General features: G+C 49.0%; 3 protein-coding genes across 8 annotated transcripts; 1 reads left to right on the top strand and 2 right to left on the bottom strand.

The window, feature by feature from the left end:
- Positions 1-265: 265 nt before the first annotated feature.
- JOSD1 (Josephin domain containing 1) lies at positions 266-10,962 on the top strand. Of its 6 annotated transcripts, none has more exons than XM_054213515.1 (5): positions 266-349; positions 1,597-2,413; positions 6,713-6,841; positions 6,957-7,151; positions 8,532-10,962. In XM_054213515.1, exons 2-5 carry the CDS (start codon positions 2,229-2,231, stop codon positions 8,629-8,631), a joined length of 609 nt encoding a protein of 202 aa, XP_054069490.1. In that variant the 5' UTR covers positions 266-349; positions 1,597-2,228; the 3' UTR covers positions 8,632-10,962. The 6 variants fall into 6 exon arrangements, with proteins under 6 accessions (XP_054069490.1, XP_054069510.1, XP_054069499.1 ...); XM_054213535.1 differs by lacking the exon at positions 266-349 and adding an exon at positions 528-628; XM_054213524.1 differs by lacking the exon at positions 266-349 and adding an exon at positions 1,069-1,087.
- A 317-nt stretch (positions 10,963-11,279) lies between these two features.
- TOMM22 (translocase of outer mitochondrial membrane 22) lies at positions 11,280-13,326 on the bottom strand. Its single transcript, XM_054213566.1, has 4 exons — positions 13,170-13,326; positions 12,947-13,065; positions 12,521-12,638; positions 11,280-12,047 (listed from the first exon to the last, which is right to left on the bottom strand). Exons 1-4 carry the CDS (start codon positions 13,275-13,277, stop codon positions 11,973-11,975), a joined length of 420 nt encoding a protein of 139 aa, XP_054069541.1. The 5' UTR covers positions 13,278-13,326; the 3' UTR covers positions 11,280-11,972.
- A 187-nt stretch (positions 13,327-13,513) lies between these two features.
- CBY1 (chibby family member 1, beta catenin antagonist) lies at positions 13,514-18,461 on the bottom strand. The gene is made up of 4 exons (XM_054219479.1): positions 18,086-18,461; positions 16,415-16,520; positions 16,210-16,325; positions 13,514-14,103 (listed from the first exon to the last, which is right to left on the bottom strand). Exons 1-4 carry the CDS (start codon positions 18,161-18,163, stop codon positions 14,023-14,025), a joined length of 381 nt encoding a protein of 126 aa, XP_054075454.1. The 5' UTR covers positions 18,164-18,461; the 3' UTR covers positions 13,514-14,022.
- Between the last annotated feature and the right edge of the window lie 8,115 nt (positions 18,462-26,576).

Genomic DNA, 26,576 nt, shown 5'->3' with positions numbered 1-26,576 from the left:
CGAAGCCAATGGGAGAAGCACTGCCAGCTCGACTTGTTTTCTATATATACACACACAACAGAACCCGCCCGACGCGTCCGGTGCTCTCTACCCAATCTGAGAGCTATCCCTCCTGACAAACAGTCCTACAGACCAATCGAATGAGAAGACTCTAGCGACTGGGTGGGACTAAGCCGCTGCCACGGATGGACTGGGCCCGCCCTGGTGGGTGGGTACTATCTGGAGCTAGCCAATGAGAAAGAGGAGATTTTTCACGGGCAGTTGTGTGAGCCAATGGGACGGGGAGGGAGCGCGCCGGGTGCCCCTTCAAGCGGCCGATTCGGCTGTCCCGGCCGGCCGCTCCGCTGAGGTAACGGGCGTCGGGGGACCCGGCAGCGCTCACGCCTCGCTCGTGAAGCCGCCAGCTACCGGGGCCGGTGGGGGGTCGGCAGAGGGACCCGCCGCCGCCCCCCTCAGGCTCCGGGATCCTGACAAAAAAAAACCCTCCGCCGCACGGCCGTGCGAGCCCGCGGCGTTCGGACCCTGAGGGGCCGAGGAACGGGGAAAACCCCGCCCGCCGAGGGGTTTTGCGGGCCGGCCGGCGGGGAAGCCGCCCGTCCTGTTCCTCCTCCGCCGCCACCAGGCGCAGGTCGGCGCGCAGCGAAGCCGGGGAGGGTTTAGGTTTATGTTTATTCACCCGGCGGGGAAACCACTTCAGTCGCCCCGGCGTTATTTATCGCGGCACGAGGTTCCTCGCTCTCGCTAATTAAGCGAGACGAGACGAGAAGGGGAAATTGCAGCTCAGGGAAATTAACTCGCCTCGGGTTACGCGGCGAATTAACCGCGGGGGCCGGGAACGAACCCAGCCGGCCCCGCTCTCCGGCCACTGGCTCTCGCTGCTTCCCGGGCCCTTTTGGGGGTGGGGCGAACCGAAGGGCCGCCGGTGGTTCGCAGCCGGACACCGGCCCCGCCGCTGGCCCCCCCCCCGGCTTCTCTCCCCTCGGGCCGCCCCGCCCTCTGACGTCAGGGGGCGGGCGCGCTCCCGACGTCGGCGCGTGCGGGGCGGGCCGCGGGGCACGCGCGCGGCGGGGGTCACGGGGCGGAGGAGGTGGGGGGAATGGGGGGGGGGTGTGTGTGTAAAAGCGGGGCTGAGCGGGCCTGGCGCGCATGCGCCGTCGGCGGCCGGTGTGGGGCGGCAGGGGCCGAGAAGCGGGTGAGGCGGCGGTGGCGGGGCCCGGCCTGGTGGCTCCCGGAGGCTTCTCCTCGCGTTCCTCCTGAGGGGAAGGGCGAGCGCCTCGGCCCAGCGGCGAGCCCCGAGGGGCGGGGAGGCCGCCAGGCGGCGGTTGGGGCGGGGGGCGGATGGTTTAGGCCTCCCCTCAGCGTTGGGGGGTGTGTGTGGGGCTGGGCCTTGGCTGTGGGAAGCGGCCGCCGCCCCCGGTGGGTGGTGGTGGGGGGGTTCGATGTGGGGAGGGCCGGGGTGGGAAGGTGCGAGGCAGGCCTTGGGGCTGGGCCCGCCTGCTGCCTGCCTCCCTCTCCCCTCGCCCCCCCCCTCCCCTCCCCGGGCTTTGTGCTGCCTCTTCTCAACGCTAACGGAGACTTCCCTTTGTCGGAGTGCAGGGTGACTCGTGAGGAATTGCCTTCCCCGGAGCCTGGACCTGGTGGTTTGTTTCTTTTGTGGCCTAGCAAGAAGCGGTTTCCTTTCCCCAGCTTTTGGCATCTTCTTGCCTGGATTCAGTCATTCCCGAAGGAATGGAGGAATGCAGCTGATAAGTCCTTAGCCACCCTGTGCTTCCATAGGCAGCACCAGAAGCTGGCTTTGCCTTCTCCACTTTGGCACTTTTGGGGTGGGCCTCTCTTTGTTAACCTGCTCTGGGTACCTTGTTAGTGGCACTATAGACCAAAGGAGATGGAAGAAAAGGAGCGATGTGAAAAAGTCCAGCTGGTACCTTGAGACTAAGGGGATTCCTATCTTTTGACTTTTTTTTTTCTGTGGGGGGGAGGGAAGTATGACATTTTATGGGGTATGGGAGGAGGGAGGAAAAATATGTTGCAGATCTTTATGTGGTTTTTAAAACCAGCCATCAGAGGCAATTACTGAACAAACTGAAGCACAAGAGGAGGGTCTGTGAGCTGGAAGCAGCGCTAGCCTACGAAAGAAAGGGGCAGTGAGCTGCTGTTGTGACTGTGGAGGACGAAACTTCAGCCTCCTTCTTTTCTCACCACCTACTCTCCATTCACCCTGCGAGAAAATGAGTTGCGTGCCATGGAAAGGCGACAAGACCAAGTCGGAATCACCAGAGCCACCCCAGCCACCACCACTGCATATTTACCATGAGAAGCAACGTAGGGAGCTGTGTGCCCTCCATGCTCTCAACAATGTCTTCCAGGACAGCAACGCCTTCACTAGGGAAACCCTGCAGGAGATTTTTCAGAGGTAGGATCCTCTCTACACTGGCGTTAGCTTCCCCTTGTCCTCTGTTGCTCGGAGGAATTTTCAGATCTTATTTGGGGGGAAAAATAGAGCAAAGGAGGTGTTCAGAGTATGCCAGTGCTTTGAACTGACTAGCTTCTTTTTTAACCCCACCCTCCCCACTTATTTTTCATCTCTTCGTGCAGAAATTCTCTCTTTCTAATTCTTAAACTATTCTGGCTGGCAATTTTGGGTCCAAGGGCTTTATTGCAGATGCTGTCATGTAGTTGGACTGCTGTCTTCTCCCCCACCCACCTTAATGCATCTTCTTCCTGTCTTGCATATTTTTGCCCCTGCCTTGTGTTGCTTTGTTATCTTGATGTTAATAATGGATTTTGGGATTGGCTTGGGAGAGTGAAGGCAGCAGGAATAACAAATGGATCATCATAAAAACTTACTGATTTAGTACCACAACGCTCTTTTGGAAATTAGGAGTGACTCCTTATTCAGGTGGTTAAGTGAAGTTCATTATGGGTTTTTTCTGTGTAGTGAGACCCTGTGTAATCTGTCAAACTGGAATTAATTTCAGTAGCCAGATCCCCATTTTCTGTGGCATTGCTAAATGTTTCCTGACATCTTCAGATAATTAATAAAAGTGGTTTTGAGTTCTACTGGGATAAATGTAAATTATTAATGTGGCCTGTACAGTAGCTCATGTTTTGCTAAATGTTTACTTTATGCTGTTTCAATGCTTTGTGGAAATTCTCCTGAGCATGCCTTTGGAAATTGTGATGACCTTCCATTGGTGAAGCTAAGTAATCAAACAGGAAAGGGGGTCTCCTCTGATACTTAGTCTGTGGACGTTGTACTTATCGCATAGGTTACGCTTGAATACCCGTTACCAGCAGTTGATGGCATCTTGTGTTTGTGGTGGGTAGGAAATGGAGCTTCATGACAGCGGTCACGCAGGTATTGTTGGACAAGGCAGTTGCGGTACCCTGTGCTGATGAGCAGGGAGCTACATGCCTGTTGCTGCTGTCCTGAAAATGGGCAGATTTATGGAACTGATGCTTGACTCGTCAACCGCATGCTTGTCTCTGGCAAAAGAAATGTGGTGATGGACAACAGCAAATATCAGATGTAAATGCTATTTACGATAGTGTTGTAAATAAAATTTCTGTTGGTGAAGGGGATCTGATCATGGCAGGTTCAAGGCACTCTTTGTCCACTGTAAAGACACTATTGTTTTGTTCCACAGCAGCAATTGTCAGAATCTTAATCACAGATGGGTTGTTATTGGCCTGAAGCAAACAAAGGCAGTTCATGTGGTAGAAGGACTGTGATGATCTAATTAGTTGGCTTTCATTGGGTTTGGTGAGAGAGAATTAGTGTGCAGCATGAAACCTCTCAGAAAGAGCTGGGATGTTAATCTTGTTGGAACTCTTGTCCTAGAAGGGAGAATTTAGAATTTGTCTTTGACTCCAGCCTGGTATTGTTCCATCCTAATATTTAGATCAAGATACACAGATTGATTCAGCCCCACAGTAGTGTGGAAATTCCTCTCGGAAATGGATGAGCTATAAGTTATGCATAAGAATTGCCGCTACCTTTGCATCTCTGTTGTGTTACTACTCATGTCTAGCTCTTAGACTTGCCTTTAAGTATGGATTTAGTTGCCCTTTGTATATCACTTTTCTGTATGTCTTTCCTGTGTCTAGTCATCTTCTGTGTTGATGACTCTGATAAAACGACTGATGAACACTTTTAATAAGCTACAAAAATGTCATGAGGTGTCATTTTTGTTTCTTTTTTAAACCCGGTGTTGACAAGGTAACGAAATCACAAATAAGCCTAAGCTTTCTGTAGCTTTTACCACATCCCTTGAAGAATGATTGAACCACATTGTTTAATCACTAGTTTACCTTTTGCTGCATCCCATTGCATTAGGCCAGTGTAGTCTGATGATTGTCATCTCAAGCGTATGGCAAAACATGGCCCAACCTCACCTCTTGATTTTGTAGTTCTTCCTCTCCTCTTTCCTCTAATACAAGAAATGTATTTTTTTTTATGTACCTCTGGCTTTTGTTGCAGGAAGTAAGATGGCATGTTCCAAATGTTGCATGGAGGTACAAACAAAATCTCTTCGCTTCACTGGAGTCTGTGGATTGAGACCTGATTAGGAAAGACAACTACTGCATAAAGGAATCTTGGGAGCCCGTTTCGTTAAGACAACATGCTGATGGAATTTTCTGACTTAGAAAGCTCAGGGGGATTATTACCTGGACTTCTGTCCAACTTTGTCAGTCTTCCTCAGCTTAGTGTCTAGATAAAAAAACAAAACAAAAAACCAAAAAAAACTCAAAACAACTTTGGGGAGGCAACTTAATTCCTTGTCCAGTCAGAATCCTTCATCTGGTGATTGTGAACCCTATTTAGGTGTGTGTGAGTAGAGACCTTGAGGTGATTCTTGGTGAAAGTTTGCTCACGGGTACCAGTTCTCTGAGTGTGTCACCTCTGCTGATCTCTTTGTCTCATTTCTGGGGCGCTGAAAGTTGCTGGAAGGAACAAAGATAAATGTGTTCTTTCAGCTCGCAAACAAGCCTGTCTCTGGAAAACGGTGCCACAAGAGGGTGCTTGTGCAACCCAAAGGGCTCTGCTAATTGGAAGGCTTTCCTAGCTCACTGTCACTAATGAGAGTTAATATGTTGAAGCAATGATCTTGAGGAATTATTTGTAGCCAAGTGATCTTGCTTTATGGAGGTGCTGAAGAGCTGTGACAAGCTAAATCTCTGTGATTAGCAAAATACAGCAGAGCTTTGGAGACTGGAAGCTGTGATTCTGTGAAAATGTCACTGCCCTGCTTGGAAATGCCCGGTGGCGGGTATTAATAGCTTTTCGCATTACCACATTGTTTCAGACTCTTCTCCCTTCTGTAATTAAATCACTTCCCAGGTTGTTCTGCTGCAGTCTGCTCCACTGCAAGAAAACCCACAGCTGATGCAAAAAGCTACCTGTCTGTAGCCTCTCTAGCCTTGGTTGGTCTGAAACTCCCTACTCAATCTGCCGCTTTCTTCTTGCGAAATGCCTTATATTGTCAGGGAAGGAATGCAGAAGGGCTGAGGGATTTTCACTGGATGAAATATGCCTGCAGAAGTTGCACTGAGCTAAATCCTGAGCAAAAAAACATGCAAGAACATCAGGAGTTTGGGGGAACAGAGTTGACATGAGGGAGAGGCAGGTGAAATGTGGTTATTTGGATGGTGTGAAATACCCGAACCTTTTGCCAGCAGACCTGATGGAGTCCTTACCAATCAAAAGAGCAACTCAACAAAAAGGAACTGATCTCAGGCTTGACTTTCTTTGGTTTGGTGTTGCATGACCTTGCTGTTCTCTGCTCCCAGTTTCCCCCTGTGCTTGTCCTTCCAGCTGTTGAAGGCCATCTCTCACCTTCATAATAATTCACCACCTCGTTGTTTCCCCTCCTTACAAAAATTTTGGGGGGAAAAAACCCCATAAAACAATAAAAGTTACTAACTTTGTTTTTTATGAGTGTGCATGTTTTATGCCTTGCATCCATTACCTGCATTTGTTAAAGGCTGTCTTATATTTTTGCGTGTAGCATGATGGACTGTGATTCTGGATTTTTAGATGCTATAGTGATGCAAGTGATGTCTAGGCAAGCTTATGGATTAAAGCTGAAGATATTTGTTTGCAACAAGGTTAGCTGTTTAGTTTCCTACAACAACAGAGGGTTTTTTTTTTTATCTTTTAGCAATGGCAGTGTTTTAGAAAGCTCCCAAACCCAAATATCTTCACAGCTTTGTGTCTAAATACTTCTGTCATTTACCAGTGAGGGGGTGAGGGAGAACAACCGTTTTTTGCAGCCAGCCCTTCCTGCCTCTTGTTATCTCAGCCAATTTTAAAGACTGATGTTGACTGTTGAACTCTTGAAAATGTGAGAGCTGCTGTTCTAAATGGCAAACTGGCTTTTACTCCAGTCATGAATTGAGGGGAAAAATAATTGAAGCATCCTTCCTTCAGAAGTACCGGTTCAAGGAGGTGGTGGTGGGGAAAGGTATCCTGCTTTGCGGTCTCTTTCACAGCAAAGCTATGATCCTGGGAGGCTTTGTTCATCAAAGTTATTCTTAATGCATTATTTAGCCCTCTCGGCCCCTCTGAGTGATAAGGGGGAACAGAGTAGTTTGTGTTTAAACATAAAACCCCTGAAAATGGGCTTCAAGTTATACGGCAACTAGCCCCTTCCAGTTGTGGAATATAGGTTCAGCAAACGCCTGCTGGAGCGGTCTCCTGTTGTGTTTGCAGGCTGTCTCCCAACACCATGGTGACGCCCCACAAGAAGAGCATGTTGGGAAATGGAAACTATGATGTGAACGTGATCATGGCAGCGCTTCAGACCAAAGGCTATGAGGCGGTTTGGTGGGACAAGCGCAGGTACTGAGAAGTTGCGTAATTGTGGAGATGGCTGCTGTTTGTAAAAACAGGAAAGAGATGAAGTTAAACTACAGACTATAATCTTATTGCCATCTTGTTTTCTGCACTCTTTCAGGGATGTTAATGTCATTGCCCTGTCTAACGTGATGGGCTTCATCATGAATCTGCCCTCCAGCCTTTGCTGGGGCCCCTTGAAGCTCCCCCTCAAGCGACAGCACTGGATCTGCGTCCGGGAGGTGGGAGGCACCTACTACAACCTCGACTCCAAACTCAAGGTGCCCGAGTGGATTGGAGGTGAAAGTGAGCTCAGGTAGGATTGTTTTGTATCCTCTTCCTCCTCAAATCCTTCCCTGTTGGAGGTGAGGAATCTGTCCTTAAGCAGTTAGCAACTGAAACATTTATGGTTGAACTTCAATAGTTGGAGAGGAATAAGGTTCTTGTGCCTCCACTAAAACTTATACCCTGTTTGCATGAAGTGCTTTTGGCATTGGTTATCTCTGCGAGCTCGAGAGCCCGACTTCGTCTCTTACATGGCTGGGTCTGTCGCTAGTGATGAAGGTAGAGGCCGAGTCTGGTATTAGTGAGTGACACCTGCAACGAGATGTGCTGTTCCTTGGTCTCTCAAATGTGAGAGTATCAGCATTCCTTTGCCTCTTTACTAGCGATCTGTGTGTATTTTACTAACAAAAGGCTTCCCAGACGAGAAGTGCAGCCTTATCCCTGAGAGCGGTGAAAGCTGCTTGCTGGGAAATCACTTGCCTACATAAGCATACGCTGCGCTTCTGGCTTGACTCCCCGCCTAAGTCTTAAGGCTAGGTGGTTGGTGTAATTGGACTGTGAAGTCTCACCTGCTCTTAGTTGCTGTTCAGCTCCCATTCCATCCTGTTCTAAAGCCTACTAGCAGCTTTGCTGCCTCAGCTAGCCTTGTTCTGAGGTAGGGATTGCACACGAGCAGTATTTGCAGAGCCAACTGTGCCATTAAAGTCTTGGAAAGGGAATGTCAGCCTTTTGTGAACTTCTGGGGTAAAGTAACGCAGTTCTGGAACTGCTGCGCAGAGCTTCTGGTGGAGTTTATCCTGGGTGTGCTGTTCTTCAGCAATAAATAAAGGCTTCCTATATAGGAAATTTTGGAAATCTGGGCCAAAAGATATCAGAGAAAACGTTGATTTAACTATCACAGTTATTAGAGAAAAGCCAAGTTTGGCATTAGATAAAGCTTATGGGCAGAAAGGGGCTGCAGAACCGTGTCAGATGACCAGGTGGTATGCTGCTGCTATGACCTGTATTGAGAGTATCTCATCATCTGGAATGAGTATTCCAGATTTGTTGGCATTTTTTTTAAATGCGGTGGGATTCTTGATCACTGAGATGTGAAGAAACTGGGCTTGGTTTTAGTTCTATTTTTGTCACCTTGGAAAATTGGAAAGTGACATCTATATAGACATATCTTTGCTGAGGTTAAGGTTGTGTCTATCTGAATCTGCAATAACTTGCTGTGTAGAGGTGTGTTGAATCTAGTGGGGCAAGTTTAATGTTTGCAGGGTTTTTTATTGTTAGAAAATAACTTAAGACAGCGTGTGTGGATTTCCTCCCATTTCTTGTAATGTTTGCGTAGTTAGTTGCATTTACTTGTAGAAAACGACAGAGTTCTACATCGAGTAGCACTTACTTCTGTTTCCCTTTATGATAGGAAATTTTTGAAACACCAGCTGAGAGGAAAGAACTGTGAACTCCTGCTGGTGGTGCCAGAAGAGGTGGAAGCACATCAGAGCTGGAGAGCTGATGTGTGACCCGGACTGACTCTGTCCTCCCACTACAGCTCTTCCCTTTTTACTGAACTCCTGACGTCCTGAAACCTGGATAATGGGTGCCCCGACTCTTCTTGTCTGAAACTTCCTTTGTTAGGCTCTTCTCTTCCTTCCTTGGTGCAATAGGGCAACGGCATAGGACATTGGGCGTGGGGAAGAATTGAGGGCAGAGTGGAGGAAACTGGAAGCCAATCACTTTAATTGCAAAGACGGATGAGCTGCGTGCCCTTCAGCTAGCTAGAAGGCGTTGCGCTCTTTAAAACTGGGCTTTTGGGGCCAGGGTGTTTGGAAGCCTCTGGCCTCCCTCTCCCAGCGTGGTTCAAGGCCGTGTGTCATGGGACATTGCTCCCTCGGGGGCTTGTCAGGAAGGAGCAGGGGCCAAGCACACTGCTGCCTCTTTGCAAGTCTCTCCCTCCAAAACAAGTTGTCACGAAGATGTTTGCAATTCCTAAGGGTCTCTCAGGACGCTCTCAAACACTAGGAATGGTACGGTGCTTGGCACGACCCTCTGCTTCTTGAGGGGTGGTTTGTGCCAGGAATGAGAAAACAATAATAAAAACAGTGTCATCTTTCAAGAAAAATTCTTCAGGTAGCTAGAGGATTCTTCCCCAGTGTCTCCAGGGGTTTATGTATGTGGTGAGGGGTTGTTCAGCAGCATGTGGCTGGCTAAGGCAACGTGGAAACAGCGAGCATAGGCTAATTGAGGAGCATCGAGTTTCTGGAGTGGAGAGAGGTTGTAGTCTGCTTGAGTTTCTTTGTGCTACGTTGATTTTTTTTTTTTTTTTTTCCTTTTTTAAAATCTGTTTTGGTTTTCTGCATGGTCACCCAGTAGTTTAGGGGCTGCTTGGAGAGAGGAAAAAAACTGCAGGGGTTTTGAGAGGAATTCATTCCCTTTTATTTTCCTCTTTCCAGAAGTCAAGCCCACAGTTGTGAATGTCATGTGAAATGTCCCAGAAGGAGGTAAAGTTACAAAGCAAAAATCATCTGAGGAGGGAAGACTTTATAATAGTCAGGTTTTGCCCTTTTTATAGTTATTAGCTGGTAATGTGGGAGATGCAGAGGGTCCACCAGAGCCTTCAGGTGTTAGAGAGACCCTGGCCTGGTAGTTGAACCAACTTCTCTTGTAGTGTTGGCCAACAAACATTCCATTAATGGACAAATCTCTTTTTCCTCCTCTCCCTCCGTGGGGAAGAGTGACTAGACATGGAGACACTAAGGGTAATCTCCACTAGCTGCTTCCCAGTCACCTGGGCGAGCTGTAGCTCAGTCATGCCTTCCACAGCAGGAGGAGGAAATGCTGAATTGGGAACAGACTGTTGCGTTTAGCTCTTCCTGGCTGATCTTCCGTTTGCTTCTCTCCTTTATGCACGGGATGTCTCAGTTAAACAGCAATCTCTGGGACGTGACGGCGCTTGGAGGATCCTACTCCATCGTGCAGGAAAGTCTCGTTACTGGTGTTGGAGCTTGCGAAAGGAGTGGGGTCATAACTACCTGTTCTCAGTTATTTTCCTCTCGAGAGCTCCACGAAGTATCAGCAGGTGTTTGAAGCTGAGAGACCACCAAACTCACACCTTCCTAACGGAGAACAGAGGCCATGTGACGAGGGGACGATGATGTTCACCGACCCCTGGACATCTGGCAATCACTGTTTTGCAGTCTTTTGAGCACAGTCTCCCGCAGTCAAGGGCAAACGGCTCTTATGTTTTAAAGACCTGAGGTTTCTATTAAAAGTCCTATTTCGTAACACATTCCAATGACCAATACCAGCTGGCAGAGTTTTTAAACACTTTACAGGCAGGACGCGCAGCCTGCCGGCGTTCTGTTCGTGACTTGAAGCCATTTCTTCAAGAGGGGGAGCAGAGGGGAATAAATCTCAACAGCAACGTTTTTCTATGCTGATTAAAGTCGCACTTTGGAGAAAAAAAAAAAACCTGTTTGCATGGAAACTGCAAGCCAATGGATCAGTGCACAATATGCAAAGATGTTTTAAAATACTTTGGGGCTACTTTCCTCTCCTTGTATGTCAGCACCTTTCCCGTGGGGGGGCGGGTGGGGAGGGAGGGAACAGTGTGATCCAGCTGCTCAGGTAAAGGGAAAGTGTACGATCACACCCCGGGGGGAGGCGAGGCTGCTGGGCCTGAGGGTGGGCGAGTCCAGTCCCACTGCTGGGGAGCGGTGGGGAGCCCGTGTTTTGTTTTCTTGCTTGTTTGGTTTTGTTAGAGCCTTGTCTTTGGGTTTGTTTACAGAGATGTATTTTGTTTAACCAAATATTAAAAATGGAAAAAAAAAAATTTCCATATAAATGTCCTATCACTTCTGTATGTTCATCTGAATTGTTCTGTAACAAAGTATGTAAAGGAAAAATAAATTTTTTTTTTCTTTGGTTATAAAACTGCAGCCTTTCTCAGAGTTAATAGCCTCCAAAGTCGGTCACGGGTGCTGAGGTAGAATCCCCTCCCTGAGAGCTCCCTTAAGGGCTGCAGAGCGCTCAGCCCCTTAACGAAGCCGAAGCCCTGTCCCTCCCTTCCCCCGCGGCCACACATGAAAGGGCAGGGTCTCTACCCGCAAGGCCACCGACAGGTCTGAAAGGACCGAGCCTCCCTGAAGGACATCTATTAAAACCACGCTGCTCAGGTTGGATTTATTTAATATTTCGATACAAAAAATTACGCAGCCGGTATCTGAAGCTCTACTTTATGAGGCAGAGGATCAGCGCGGATGTGATCGTCTCAAACCTGGCCTGCTGCTCCCTCCGTTCTTGCGTGCGCCCACACACACACCCCCATACACACACTAAGTCGCAGTGAAGGTACTTCCACAGGCACCTCTTTCCCGAGCGCGTTTTTCCATGGGGTACAGCTACCCGCACCCCTCCTTCCTTTCCTTTGCCTGCTGGGAAAGTCAGTCCTCCTCCAGTCGCCGGTGTCCTTCAGCTCCCAGCCAGCCAGGAAAGGACTGGGTTTTGTTTGACTGTTGCCTTTTGAAGTCTGACCTGTGCCCGGGGTGGTTTTGTGGAGGAGCAAGGAGGCTGGAACTCCCCCAGTTCAAGTCTTTAACTGGTTATGGTGTACTGATTGAATAAAAGGAAAAACTCACAACTTCTACAGGGGGGAGGATGCAGACAGGAGCCATCATCAGGTCCAGAGAGGGAGGCTTTCCCCTCACCTTGTTATGAACAGGTCAGTGTCCCAAAGGAGAACCAAAAATAAAAACAAACAAACAGGAAAAAAAAAAAAATGCCCTGACCCAACAAATCAATAGTTCAATATATCATCATCTCAAGGTCTTCCCACATGATATGAATCCAGCGCAGCTCCTGCAAATTAGATCTTTCCAGAGAGCGGAGGCAGGGCCCCTGGCATTCCCCCCGAGAGCCCCGTGTTGGGTCCGAGGAGGATCTGGAAGGAAAATGGTCAGTTGTGGGGCTGCAAGGACACGGGGCAGCTGCCCCGCGCTGCCCTGCCCTGCCCTCCCCTCCCCTCGCTACTCGGCAGGACACCAAAGGTACTGGCAGCATTTTGTAACATCGGTTCCTCCCCTGCTGTGGCAACCAAATTTAATGCTCAACCACACCAAATGCAAACGGGGCGGGTGCTGGCATTGCTGCGAGAGGCCTGTGTGCAGCCCTCGCTGTGGATTTCAGCCCAGCGAAAGCCAGGTTGCGTTCTCCAGAGTTTGCTGCCAGCCTGTTACTGGGAATCAGCAGGATCATCCCATTGGAACATCCAGTGGGATGAATGGGGCCACAACGTATAACAAATTGCACTTTGCTCCGTAAGCTCCCTCAGCAGCCGGTAACTGGGAGTAGGTGCAGGTACCCCGAGCTGGCTCTGAAGGGCGGTGGGAGAGGGCTGGGGGGTTCCCGCCTCACCTGTCGCTGCTGCAGCTGCTGCTGTTGCTCCATCTGCAGTTTTTCAGTTTCGAAGACGACAGGAAGAACCAGAATCATGAAGGAGGTGGTCCCAATCCACAGAGCTGCCCTGGAGAATCTAGGCAGGAGAAATCGCATTAGGAATAAGGAACGGTTCCTTAGCTGCTTCTTAAAGGCACGGGGCTTCTCCCGGGTTTTCTCTCCGTGCCTCACACAAAAGCCTCCCCCCAGTTCCAACCCCGAGCCGCCACCTTCGGAATTAGGGGGAGGAACACGCCGAGGAACAAAGACGGCGGCCCCGCCGCCCCTCGCCGCGCTACCGTCGGCCAAAGCCGCAGCGGAAGCCGGCGGAGCCGCCCCGCCCCCACAGGGCCCCGCTGCCGCGGGACTCCCGCCCGCCCCGGCCCGGCCCCGCCGCTCCCTCACCGGTACATCTTCTGCGCTACCGTCAGAGACAGGTCGAAGGTGGCTCCGGCCGCCGAGCGGACGCTCTCGGGGAACATCTCCGTCAGCCCCCACAGCCGCTCCGCCAGCGTCTCGTCCAGCTGCGGGCGGCATCGCAGCGCGTCAGGCCCGGCCCGCCCCTGCGGCCCCGCCGGGGTCACCCCGCCCGGCCCGCCTCCCCCGGCCCTTCCCGCCGCCCCGCTACCTCCTCGTCATCCTCCTCCTCCTCCAGCTCGTCCTCCAGCTCCTCGGCCTTGCCCGCGCCGCCCTTGGGCAGCAGCTCCTCGGGAGACAGGGACGCAGCGGCCGCCATCACCACCTGACAGGGACGGAGGGGGCGGCGAGCCAGCGGAAGCGGAAGGGCGGGCGGAGCGCCGCCGGAAGCGGGGCAGTGCTCCCGCCACCCGGGCTCGGGGGCAGGCAGTGCCCTCTAGCGGCCGGGAGGACCGCCGGCCGCCACCCTCCGCGGGGAGGTCCCTGTTCCCCGCCCCGTTCCCCCCTCGTCTCGCAGGACGACCCTTTACATAACAAACACCCGTAGAATCTGGTTTAAAATGTAAGATTTTTTTTAATGTGAAGTATGCAAAACCCTTGAGAAGAAGCGCCCCCGCCACGCTGCTGGCCAAAGGCGAGCAGGGAAGCTCGTAGGAGCCGCCGCGCTCACCCGAGGGGAGGGATTCGTGGGGGTCGGGGGTCTCCCTGTGCTTTGGAGCAGAGCAGGCAGGGAGGCGACCACCCCCCGCCCCGCAGATGGAGCTTCCCCACCGCCTGCTGTCAGGCCACCTTAGGAAAAGGGGTACCGGCTGCCGGGCTGGGGTGAGGAAAGGCGTCGAGGTCAAGAGAACCAAGGCGAGCATTAATGAGCAGCGTGGCGGCAGCGTTAACGAGCAGCGTGTCGGCGTGACTCGCTGGGGCATCCAACCTGCAGCACCACACGACAGCAGAGGCACCTCGCTCCTGGCGGTGCCGTGGAACGAAGTACCTATGCGCAGCACCAAGAGGGCGAGGGGGCTCCCAGCTGGCCTCCTCGCCTTCCCCATCCTCCGGCCACCACTTCTTCACTTCCTCCTCCGGCTGTGGCTCTTCAGTTCCTCCAGCTCCTTCTCCATCAGGTGGGACTCGGCCGTGGTCTCGGAGAGCTGCAACACAACCGCGAGCGATGACAAGAGTCAGCTTAGAATCATAGGATGTGTTGGGTTGGAAGGGACCTTTAAAGGTCACCTAGTCCAACCCCCCCCGCAGTAAGCAGGGACATCTTTAACTAGATCAGATTGCCCAGAGCCTCATCAAGCCTGGCCTTGAATGTCTCCAGGAATGGGGCCTCCACCACCTCTCCGGGCAAATTGTTCCAGTGTCTCACCACCCTCATTGTAAGAACTTCTTCCTAATGTCTAATCTAAGCCTACCCTGCTCTAGTTTAAAGCCATTGCTCCTCGTCCTATCGCTACCTGCCCTTGCAAACAGCCCCTCCCCAGCTTTCTTGTAGGCCCCCTTCAGGTACTGAGAGGCCGCTATAAGGTCTCCCCGGAGCCTTCTCTTCTCCAGGCTGAACAGACCCAACTCTCTTAGCCTGTCTTCACAGGAGAGATGCTCCAGCCCTCAGATCATCTTCATGGCCCTCCTCTGGACCCGCTCTAACAGGTCCATGTCCTTCTTGTGTGAGGGTTCCAGAGCTGGACATAGTACTCCAGGTGGGGTCTCACGAGAGCAGAGCAGAGGGGGAGCATCACCTCTCTGGATCTGCTGGCCACGCTTCTTTTGATGCAGCCCAGGATGCCATTGGCCTTCTGGGTTGCAAGTACACATTGTTGGCTCATGTCCAGCTTTTCATCCACCAGTACCCCCAAGTCCTTTTCCACAGGGCTGCTCTCTATCACATCATCCCCCAGCCTGTATTGATAACGAGGATTGTCCCGACCCAAGTGTAGGACCTTGCACTTGGCCTTGTTGAACTTCATAAGGTTTGCTTAGGCCCACCTCTCTAGCTCATCCAGGTCCCTCTGGATGACATCCTGTCCCTCTGGCACATCAACCGCACCATTCAGCCTGGTGTCATCGACAAACTTGCTGAGGGTGCACTTGATCCCACTGTCTAAATCATTGATGAAGATATTGAACAGCACTGGTCCCAATACGGATCGGATCCCTCAGGGACACCACTTGTCACCCTTCTCCATCTGGACGTTGTGACCATCCAGCCAGTTCCTTATCCACCGAACAGTCCACCCATCAAATCCGTTATCTCTCCAACTTAGAGAGAAGGATGTTGTGGGGGACCATGTCAAAGCTTCCCCCCTGTGCCACGGCTGCGGGGCCAACGCCGGACCTCTGGCCTCGCAGCCTGTCGCACACCTTGGGAGCACCTGGCAGGTCAGGAAAGCCCCCAGAAGGGATCAGGGATGGCTCTCCTTCTGGAGAAGCACCTTGTGTCGTGACATTTGTGCCTCAGAAGCTTTATGAATTTCACAGCGCAACCTTTCCAGGGAGGTTGCCGAGATTTATGGCCTGAGGGAATTGGTTCCTGTTTGAGCGAGGGGGAAGCCGAGATTTCGCACTTCCCTGAGCTCGCCTGGAAAACCTGGAGAGTGGCTGAGGCTTCTGCTAAGGGCTCCAGCCACAAAAGCCAGTTTTAAAACACAGGAAGAGCATAAGGAAGGAAAATGATGAAGGAATAAGTAAGTGTTTGTTTGGACTGACATAAAGGCTAAACCACTTGACAGACTGAGACTGAAAGTGTCTCCAGGTTTTAAGCACGAAACCTGTGATCTCTCGGTAAGGTTGAATTTCGGTTTACTTAGGGCTTGGGAATTCTCTCATCCATAGGTTTACGCATAGAATAGATGTTCCACCTCTTGTCAGAGCAGATGGAAGCTTTAATCTTCTGTGACCAGAGAGGGTGACTGTAACTCGGTTTCAGAGTTAGGGCAGAGGCCAGAGGGGCAAGAAAAATGCCGTACTCCAGGCAGAAAGGGAAAGAGGAGACAGGGCACTTGCAGGGGCTCCTCTCTAATCAGCCACAGCGTTCACAAACGCCCAGCTCTGCTGCAGGGGGGAACCTTCCCCTCTTCTCGCAGAGGAGCTTAGACTTTACTCCCACAGTCACGTTGCTGTTACACTTGTCTTGCATAGCAGCGTAAAGCGGAAAGAGCGGGATGCAGCGACAAGGGGCTCCTCTGGCGGTCCCAGCACCCTTTGCTTGGGCATTCCCGCTGCCACGGGCAGGTGGCAGTTGGGCAAAGACTCACCATGTCCAGCAGAATGTCCACTTTCAGCCGAAGGAGGTTGTTTTCTTCCTCTAGCTGCTGGTTTCGTTTCCGCAAGCGCTGCATTTCCCTGCGATCCCCCGTGAAGCTTCCTGATTCTGGAAGGAAAGAAAGGAAAGAGGTCATAATAGGGACTGTCAGCCAACCGTGACTACTTCAGATCAAAGCAAGCTGAGCTGCACTCTACCTGCCACCCACTGGCCGTTTTCAAACTTCAGGCTCTGGCCAGCAAGGTTCATGGTGGGGATGCCGTACTCCAGGCCCAGCTCAATCTCACGGGTCGATCTATCCAGCTGCAGGGAGGAGATCACACTCAGCGCTGGACAGAAATCCAAAGCCAGCCCCTGCTTTCCCATTTCTTGCTGACTGGCATTCCAATGGAAGCTGCTGGTCCAACTGGTCCTGGAGCCTGAAACCCTAATTTTAGCCATGAACTGCTGCAATAGAGGACCAGTTCCTCTCATTACCATGCCTGCATTTTCTCCCACCCTAACATATACTCATCTCCCCAGGCTGAGAGACCATTGGTGAGAAGTTTTAGGTGAAACAGTTCTTGGCTGTGGGTGGGGTGATGATGATCCTTCCCTGAGCTATTCCATTTTTACCTTCATAGAACCATGGAATCGTCTACGGAAGGGACCTTTAAGACCATCGAGTCCATCCATTAACCTAACATTGCCAAAACTACCACTAAACCATGTCTCTCAGCACCACGTCTACCCGTCTTTTAAATACCTCCAGGGATGGGGATTCAACCACTTCCCTGGGCAGCCTGTTACAATGCTTGACAACCCTTTCCGTGAAGAAATTTTTCCTAATATCCAATCTAAACCTCCCCTGGTACAACTTGAGGCCATTTACTCTTGTCCTATCACTTGTTACTTGGGAGACCAACCCCCACTTCGCTACAGCCTCCTTTCAGGTAGTTGTAGAGAGTGATAAGGTCTCCCCTCAGCCTCCTTTTCTCCAGGCTGAACCACCCCAGTTCCCTCAGCCGCTCCTCACAGGACTTGTTTTCCAGACCCCTCACCAGCTTTGTTACCCTTCTCTGGACACACTCCAGCATCTCAATGTCTTTCTTCTAGTGAGGAGCCCAAAACTGAACATAGTATTCCAGGTGTGGCCTCACCAGTGCTGAGTACAGGGGGACAATCCCTTCCCTTGTCCTGCTGGCCATGCTATTCCTGATACAGGCCTGGATGCTGTTGGCCTTCTTGGCCACCTGGGCACACTGCTGGCTCATATTCAGCTGGCAATTGACGAACACCCCCAAGGTCCTTTTCCCCCAGGCAGCTCTCTAGCTACTCTTCCTCAAGCCTGTAGCGCTGCATGGGGTTGTTGTGACACAAGTGCAGGACTCGGCACTTGGCCTTGTTGAACCTCATACCATTGGCCTTGGCCCATTGATCCAGCCTGTCCAGATCCCTCTGTAGAGCCGTCCTACCCTCAAGCAGACACAACACTCCCTCCCAAATTGGTGCAAACTTACTGAGGGTGCACTCCATCCCCTCATCCAGGTTGTTGATAAAGATATTAAACAGAACCAGCCCCAATACTGAGCCCTGGGGAATATCACTTGTGACCAGCCGCCAAATGGATTTAACCCCATGCACCACAACCCTCTGGGCCTGGCCATCCAGCCTGATTTTCACCCAGCGAAGCATATGCCCACCCAAGCCATGGGCAGCCAGCTTCTCCAGGAGAATGCTGTGGGGATTCGTGTCTGGCCACCAGTGAGGAAAGAGGCACAGGAGGAAGGGAGGAAGGGAGCTCTTCTAAGGGCTATGGCGCTCGGGCATACACAGGCCCACCCCTGCTTGCCCACCGACCCTTCCCACCGCAATCGCGGGGCACTCACCAGATGCAGGTTGGAGAGAGAGGCGCATTTCCTAGGGGGGGTCTTCTTCGGGCTGAAGGTGCTGCCGAAGAGCGGCATGGCGCGCTGCCGGCCGGGCCCTCCCGACGGCCGAGCAAGGCGGGGGGGCACGGGGACGCGGCCGGTCCGGGGCCGTAGGCCAGAAGCAGCGACCGCGTCGGCGGGGACGGGGCTTCCTCCGGCGGCCCGTTTTCCGGCACTTCCACTGACGTTACCCGGTTTCCACTTAAAACCAGACCCGTTCTCCTCACACACCCCCTCCAGAGAGCGTTAAATGGCGGGGGATGGTTGGGGGGGGGCAGGCCTCCGCCGCCGCCTGTCCCGGCAGCGGTTTGCGGCCTCCGCGTTGCCATGGCGACGGCGGGGCTCGGCGCTGCTCCTCCCCTCAAGCCGGGGCGGCGGGACGGGGCTGCCGGCCGGGACGGGCCCTCAGGGATGCTCCGGGGTGAGGGAGGCCTCGGCTGACGGCCCCGGGGCCCACTCCGTCCCCCGAGCCGCCCCGCTGGCCGCGGTGGAGCGGGGGGAACGCGGAGGGGCTGGCCCTGTGGAGATGGGGCTTTTCCCGCGGTCGGGCCGGATCAGACTTGCGATTATTTTTTTTTTTTCCGCCCTAAATGGTTGAATTGGTTGGAAGAGCCTTTTTAATTGCTTTTGCAGATAAACAGCGAAGGGCCATGAGGCAGAGAATCCCTCCTTGCTTGGGAAGGTGGGGAGGAGAAGCGGAGGCGGCCTGGGGTCCTGGACCGCAGGAGTAGAGGGAACGGTGGGTTAGAAGATGGAGAGAGAAGAGAAGGCCATTCTTCCATAAGCTGGCCTCCGTCCCAGTGCTCCGATCTTCTCTGCGTGTTACAAAGTCCTCCCTCCTCAGCACGTGGTGGGATAAATCTAGTTTTACTGCGGTACTCGCTGGGTTGTGTTTCATAGGAGATGGCTTCAGTACCTGGTCTGGATAATATTTTGAATGAACGGCGGGGGTACGTAGCACATATCACCCAGTATTTTTCATAACGCAGAGGCAAAATACCACTCCTTTTCTAAATTTTAAAGTAATCCTTCAATCTGTTAGAATTTAGTGATCTGAAATTACTTGCTTCATTGTTAGAAATGCTTCTGTTGAGGGCTTTGTGAGGCTTTCCTGAAAATTTTAGAATAATGAGATATTAGGATGCTGACTTTAGTTAAAGGGGAACAATAAAGAAAAGGGTGAAAAAAAAGGGAGGGCAGAGAAACAGAAGTGCCAGTAAGGCGAGGAGAAAATAAGAGAATCACCAACCTTTTAATTTGGTTTGTACAAGTATTAATACTCCACAAAAAAGTTTTCTTTAACAGACTTTCATTCTCAGAGTCCTTAATTGGCACCTTGCCTGAAGGCAACGAGAAAATTGCTCACTTGGAATAAGAATTGGAAAATATCACAGTGCCAACCCAGTGACTATAGACAAGAAAAATCTCTGGTGCCGCAGGATCCTCTGGTAGCCCAGTTAAGCAATATCTGATTCTTGCAGTACGCGTGCTATAAAAACAGTTGCCTTCTGACCCTGTGTACTGGAGTCTGTGCACTGGAAATTAGTGATTTTCTTATAAGAGAAGGGATTACAGAAGGGGCGGGACGACACAACACCCTTAAAAGTGGAACAAAAACTTGGAGTTCTGAACAAGGGCTTTGTAAAATAGTTGTGGCTCCTATGGCATTTAACATCCATATGTGTGTGTGCATATATTGGATAAGAAAGATGAAAAGACAACAGGCCCGAGTGAAATGAGGGCAAGAACCTTGGAAGAAAAGCTGGGAGAATGTAGAATTACAATTTTGAACTGAAAAAAACTGTAGCTAACCTAGGTGCTTATAAGAGTTGACAACCATACAGGACAGTGAGGAACTGAGCTCTTAAAACTTGTTTCCTTTTTTTTCAGTTGTTAAATGCACTGAAAAATTCTGAGTTTCCAAACTAACACTCAGACAAGAAGAGCTGCAGATGAGAGAGGCATATCCCTGAGATGTTCAAAGACAAAGGCGCATATGTTTCCTTTAAAAATACTTCAGGGGTTTGTTATTGAGCGGGGAAAAATACATGTTAAGAAGCTCTGGTGAGGACGTGCCCTGCCAGTAACACAGGGGCAGTGATGTTTACCTTCCTAGAAGAAACCTGTATGTTTCAGCACAGTTGTGCGCTTGAGTTCGTCTTGCCCTAAGCAGGATGAGTATTGTAGCAACACAGTATAATTATTGTAAAACTAAACTGTCTCATTTATCTCATTTGTCTCATGGTGATTCTCTGGCAGAGAGAATCTCTTGACAGCCTCTTTCTCTGAGGTGGAGTCTCAGAAAAAGCCAAGCAGTCCATCCCACCACCTTGGTGCGCGAGGTGAATGCATGCTTCTGTGTGCCTGATTGCTGTGTGTACGGATGCTAATACGTATGTGAGTAGTTTCACAGCCGGTAGGGCTTCTGAATGAGAGCTCAGAAAGCTTCGCCAGAAGTTCGAGAGCGAGAGAAAGAGGTTCAGTTGTCTGATTTTCGGTGTGATTTGCTTCAGGAATCTTTCTTGCTTTGCATGGTTTTATTAAATTTCCTTTCTTGCCAGACTCCATTTCCTCAAAAAATGCTGTTGAATTTCCTCACTGCACCAACCTTCCAGGCTATTCTGGCAGCAGCTTTTGGGGGTTATTTCTCCACTTACATCAGGTAGATACTGAGACAAGAGCCGACCATTGCTGTTTCTAGCATTGCCTCTCAATGTATTCCATTGTTCTCCTGCCAGCGGGTAGTTTGACGTTGTGATTTTAAGTGATGTTAAAAGCATTGTAGTGTGGCACTGTGCATCCTTCTGTGCCTGCCACTCTGTGGGGAAGCGAACACCTAGCGCTCACTCTCTCCCCTAGTACAATAGCTAGAGATATCACTTAGGATCTGCAAAAGCTCATTAAACAGTGAGGAACCTGCATATTGCAGTCATCACATAAGGAAACTGCATATCTTTTTATGAAGACATCTTTGGGAACGCTGGTGGAAGGCTGCGAGAGTGACAGGACAAAGATAGGGCTGTAGCACATGACAATGTGGAAATTTTGGAATAGACCCAAGCTGTTCTTGGTAGCCTAATTTGGAGCATCTTCTTCAGTTTTTTCAGTTCACAAGTGATACGGAATCTATAGCTTAGATGGGCTCAGAGCCGCTTTTAACTCCACAGTGTTTCTCTTGTCTTTTTTCATATATACTGAGGGATTATCATTGTTCTCTGTTATATCAATAATTATAGGGAAACACCACTGACTGGTGAATTCAGTAGACTTACTCTAGGCTTACGCTGATGTCAAAGAGAATATTAATTGTAATTATAGCTGCTTGAAACTTGCTACATTGACTGGTGAGAGTACTAAATGAGACTGAGTTTAAAACTTATAAAATAATTTTTTTTTGGCATATTGCAATTAATTCCATGCCTGATTAGTTTCTTCAGCAGTGAGAGAATTCCTGTCGCCTCAGTGCTCTGCAGTTAACTATGTCCCTTCTTTTAGTATCCTAGATAATAGAATATCACACCTACATTTTATTGGCAAAGCAAACACCTCTTTTTCTGTGTTTGTTTCTTCTTTTCATTAAGGCCAACTCAAGAGACAGAAGAATAGCTGTTTCACCGCATTGCAAAGAATTATGCTTTCCTCCTGCTTGACTGTCTCAAGTTCACCACCAGGAGGCCCTCATTAAAGTGCTTATAGCTACACAAAGAAAACACAAGGACAGTGAAATGAGGTGGAGAAATCCATCCTCACAGGAGTAATCTGAAATTAATACTTTTCCTATAAACAGATATTTTCAGAGTGCTGTGCAGGAATCCTAATATCCAATTCTTGCAGGAATCCTAACATCCAACCACGAGTTGTAGTGTAACTTTTGAGGATACTGAGGTGTCATGGGTGGTGTCCCTGCATTGAATCACCAGGTGGTAGCCAGGAAAGTTCATGCCTTTGTCCTCTGGATAGGAAAGCTCTTAATAACGTAAGCAAAATAATAAAACAGGGGAAAAGCATGGTTTTGTTTTCTAGTCACTCACGTCTGCCCTCTATCTTTCACCCAAGGAATACGCCTTCACCTAATTCACCTCTGCCTTCTCCCTTTTCATTACTTTCTTATTCCTGGGTTCTTCATTTTCTGCCATTTTTAACGCAAGTTTTTATTGTCTTCTGAAAGTTCTAAATATCTACGCTGTCTGATTGTTCACTTTTGATAACACGACCTTCTTTAAAGAAAGAGGGAAGTAGAAATGTTTTCATCCTTTTTTTTTTGCCAAGTAGTGCACTTCTTAATTACTGGCTTTTCAAAGCTGCAGCCATTCCTTTGGCAGAAATGTAGACTTTGTTATTCAGAAGAGCAGTGTGTCTGTGATGTCTTAACTAAAAAGTATATAGGGGTGTCATTTTTCTGTCCTTAAACCCCATTTTTTTTCTCTTCACTGCTGAGTCAAGCCTCGTGTACCTGATTCTGTTCCGGTCTCCCAAGATCATGTTTCGGTACTGATGAGTCCTGATGAGTCCAAGACACAGCTTTGCAATGCCATTTCACAATGGATGATAGGTGAGAGTGCTCTGTTCCTGTCAGGAAATGCCGCTTGCACGAGCCGTAGGCTGCAAATTGAATTATCCCTTGTCTTTCAAACTCTGTTTCTGCCCTCCTTCCCTGAATTCACACATATACATTCCACACATTTACATTTATTTACTTGGGCATTTCTTACATGTTCTAATGTGTAAAACACATATCCTGTGCTCTAAGAAGCAGGAAAAGTGGATTTGAGTCCATGATGTTGTATACAAAGTTCCCAGGCCTCTGAAAAGGTTTTCCAATCATTCTTGCCACGCTGTTCACCTTAAAGAGTTTAAGCAAATATACAGGCCGTTCTGCCACTCACATGCTCTGGATAGAATCCATTGCTTCCTGATGGAGTTTGTCCTCGGTGACCGGGAGACTGAAGGTTCAGAGGACACGTGCCATCCACACAGCAGTGAAAGCTTCCGTTAAGCTCTACTTCATTCTGTTCCTATTACCTGGCTACTCCTTGCTTGTTTTCCATGTCTGTCTTTTCATTCTTCTCTTTGTCTCCTGCTTTCACAGCCATCTGTTTCTGTGGGTCACTTAAGATGTCCTTTCCAGGAAATGATGAAGTATTAAACCTTCAGTCTGTAGATTCTCGATTAGCGGATGCAAGGAGGCTATAGCAGGGAAAGGATCACTTGGTATTGGTTGGTTCCTTATGCTCTGTTGTAAGGGTCCACAGCTGGCAGCTGCTGGAGACAAGACGTTCAGCCTTTGGGCTGAGCTGCTGTGTTGTTTATATGTGAGGACAAACAGGGCCTGCATTCTAAATCCTCTTCTAAGCTTATTTTAGTGTGGCATCAACTGTGCTTTGTCTGTACAAACAAGTGACACTGCATCACAAGAAAATGTGAAGCTTAGTGTGTATAGCACACTACGAAGATGGGAGAAAAGTGCCAGCCAAGTATTCTTTTCTCTTCTGTGTTCTTTCACCGTTCCTTCTTTCCCTCCACTTAGGCACGCTACCAACCCCAGGAAGCTACACTAGCTGGGACTATTCCCAGTTGGAACTGGAAAAATTCAAGATGAAAATTTGCTGTCACCAAAGGAATAGTTGGAAGAATACTGGTGTAAGCAGTTCTCCCTAGTCCCTGCTAATCTAAATAGGAATGTCATATCTGAATCAGGTAGTCATTTTTCTCCCCAGGATGCCTTAATCTACTGGTCGTACTCTATACTGATTCTTTGTGTTAGAAATGTATGCCTGTGGATGACCTTTTTACCAAAGGCAAAAGTTGGAAATAATGTGGGCTTTAGATGATGTGGTGTCTCCAGTGGCATGAGAATGGACTGCGTGGCTAAAAAAGTCCTGGGTATCCGCTGCAAGCTCATATGCAGATGAGGTAGCTTTCTGGGCTTTTGGGGTATGGAGATGACTGCTCACCCATGGCCTGAACTAGCTGGGGGTAAAAGCTGTTCAGGGGCATGCAGGAGATTTAGAACCCATCCCTATGAGACCTGTGAAGGCCAGGGACTATAGTGCAGTAAATGAGAAATCCAGTTGTTTTGTTTTGTTTTCCTGCCTTAATTTTGCGTTGCTCCCTGGGGTAGCAAGGGGTGCAAATATGAGACATACTAGGACCAGGTAGAAGGTGGTCTTGATGGCTCAGCAGTTGTCATATAAGTAGCTGGATGGCGCCAGTGTGTTCAACAGCAGTAAAGCAGGATCTTTATTGGTTCACAAGGGAAAAAAGAACGCTGAAAATACAGATTTTGAATTTGCATTGAGTGCCCAAGCGAAATGAGCCTTATGGAGGGTGCTCTCTCTGCATAAACTTGGTTCTATGTCTTGGATTCAAAACTTACGAACTGTGTTTTTCACTCTGCCTCCCTTCCCCAGATTCCTTCAAAATGACAAGCAGTCTGAAGAAGACTGGTAAGCACTCTGCACAAGGATGTGAGATAAAAATATGTTCACAAAGACGTGCGGCCAGCAAGTGGATGTGTCACAGAAACTATGGCTTTCATTTGAAGTATTCATTGCTGACCTCTTTGTCTTGTTCCTATTACTGACAAGTTTGTTAAGTTTGGGATTTTTTGAACAATTTGTCAGATGACATGAAAAAGGAGTTTTTCCTAAACCATTCAGAAAGAATTCCTCGAAGTCATCAGTGGTCCTCTCATTTTCTAAGTCTGATCTTGCTAATTTCAATCACGTGTCCCACAAGCATCTTCTACACTCCCCTTGTTGTTTATGGATTCTCGCTCATTGCAGGACATCATTCCACAGGCAACACTCGCTGTCTGTATTGTACTCTCCAGCCAAGATACAGCAGGCATTTCCCTTAAAAAAGAAGTGAAGAATGTGGCACAGAAAAATGATAATTAACTTTGACTTATGCACCAAGTGCTTAACTATTGTGAAGAATTTTGTATTTTTAACGTTTCTGGGAGGGAAAGGGTGTAATATTTAGAAACTAGTTCCCAGCTCACACATCTATGTAATGTGATTCATTTTGGAAATAAAAGCAGATGAAAATCTGAGTCTCTGAAGATTTAAATCTTGTCAGTCTGAAAGAAAGCTAAATTGTTTTCATGGGTCAGCAGACAGGCTGTTCCCACAATTCATTCATTCATTTACTGCTGAAGTAATCCATTCCAAGATTAAACAACCGGTAGTGATAACCTGTTGTCAGGGATCGTGTCAGTATGTCGAGCTTTGTGTAGAACACGGGAAAACTTGTAATCGAAATCGAGACAGGTGAGCCAGTCTGAGCCAAATTGAGACAGGTGAGCCAGTCTGAGCCAACAGGCTGCAAATACAGATAATCAGGTCAGTAAAAAATGGGGATTGCTGTTTCCAAAACAAATGTCCTAATTTGATATTTAGTCACGTAGACAGGTAGTGACATCTTCCAAAATGCTCCATTATAGGTGTTTATTTTGCAGTCAATGGGAACTGCAGGTGCCTGGCACTTAAGCTTTGACTGTTTAATTCTGAACCTCTGATTGAATTCCTGGTTTGAAATCTTGGGACCTGAATGACCTGGATGAGAGAATAATGCAAGAGCATTACCACCGTACTGGGATGCAGAGTAGCAAATTACTTTGAAATGTCTAATAGAAAATCATTGTTCTTTATTAGACATTGTTTCTTTAGTGTTTTAAGAGAAAGGAAAAGATGGTTATTTGTCACACAAAGAAGGGAAAAGTTTCAGGCACAGAGAGTGAAGAAAGTAAGGCAGAAGGAAAAAAGCAAGTGAAGGATATTTGGACAAAGCAGAATGGAAAAACGTATGAACGGTGGAAGGAATGGTAGTGGTAAATGTACACAGAAGCTGCATTGAATACAAGGCTGGGAACACGGAACCTGACACAGAGGCCAGTGAGAACAGTCAAAGTCGGTAATGATGATTTATTTCTCTGCAAATGCTTTGGAAATAAATTGAATTCTATTTCTCTTAAATCAAAGTAAAGAATGATGTGTGTATTGTTATACGCTTTATGGCTTTTACCTGTATTGTACATTGTAGAGGGGGAAAGAAATAGGTCATTAGCCATAAGGTCTGCCTGTACTGTTAAAACCTAAAGTCCTGGAAAACAAGCTGGCAGAAGATCAAGTTATTCTCCTTAAAATCTGAAATTAAGTATATCAAGCATTTTCTTTTATATTTACTTGTATTGCTGAGGAATTTTACTTCTCGGCATAACACACAATTTACTCAGCTTGCATCTTGCTGATTCCTACATGTTTTTGTAATGAAAGTCTGTGCTGTCACATGTCTGTCAACAAGTGGAAGCAACAATTTCTGTTTCACTTGACCAAGCTAAATGGAGTTTGGTGTATTTTCTCTTTTCATATACGCTGTTAGAGCAATCCTGCCAGCCTACAGATGACTTTTATTCTTTGGAACCCCTGTCTTTGCTTATTTTTAAATA

The sequence above is a fragment of the Rissa tridactyla genome, chromosome 1, assembly GCF_028500815.1.
Source record: "Rissa tridactyla isolate bRisTri1 chromosome 1, bRisTri1.patW.cur.20221130, whole genome shotgun sequence".
NCBI classification, from domain to species: domain Eukaryota; kingdom Metazoa; phylum Chordata; class Aves; order Charadriiformes; family Laridae; genus Rissa; species Rissa tridactyla.
The sequence above is the reverse complement of the archived record's forward strand: the minus strand, read 5'-3'. Positions and strand labels throughout refer to the sequence as shown.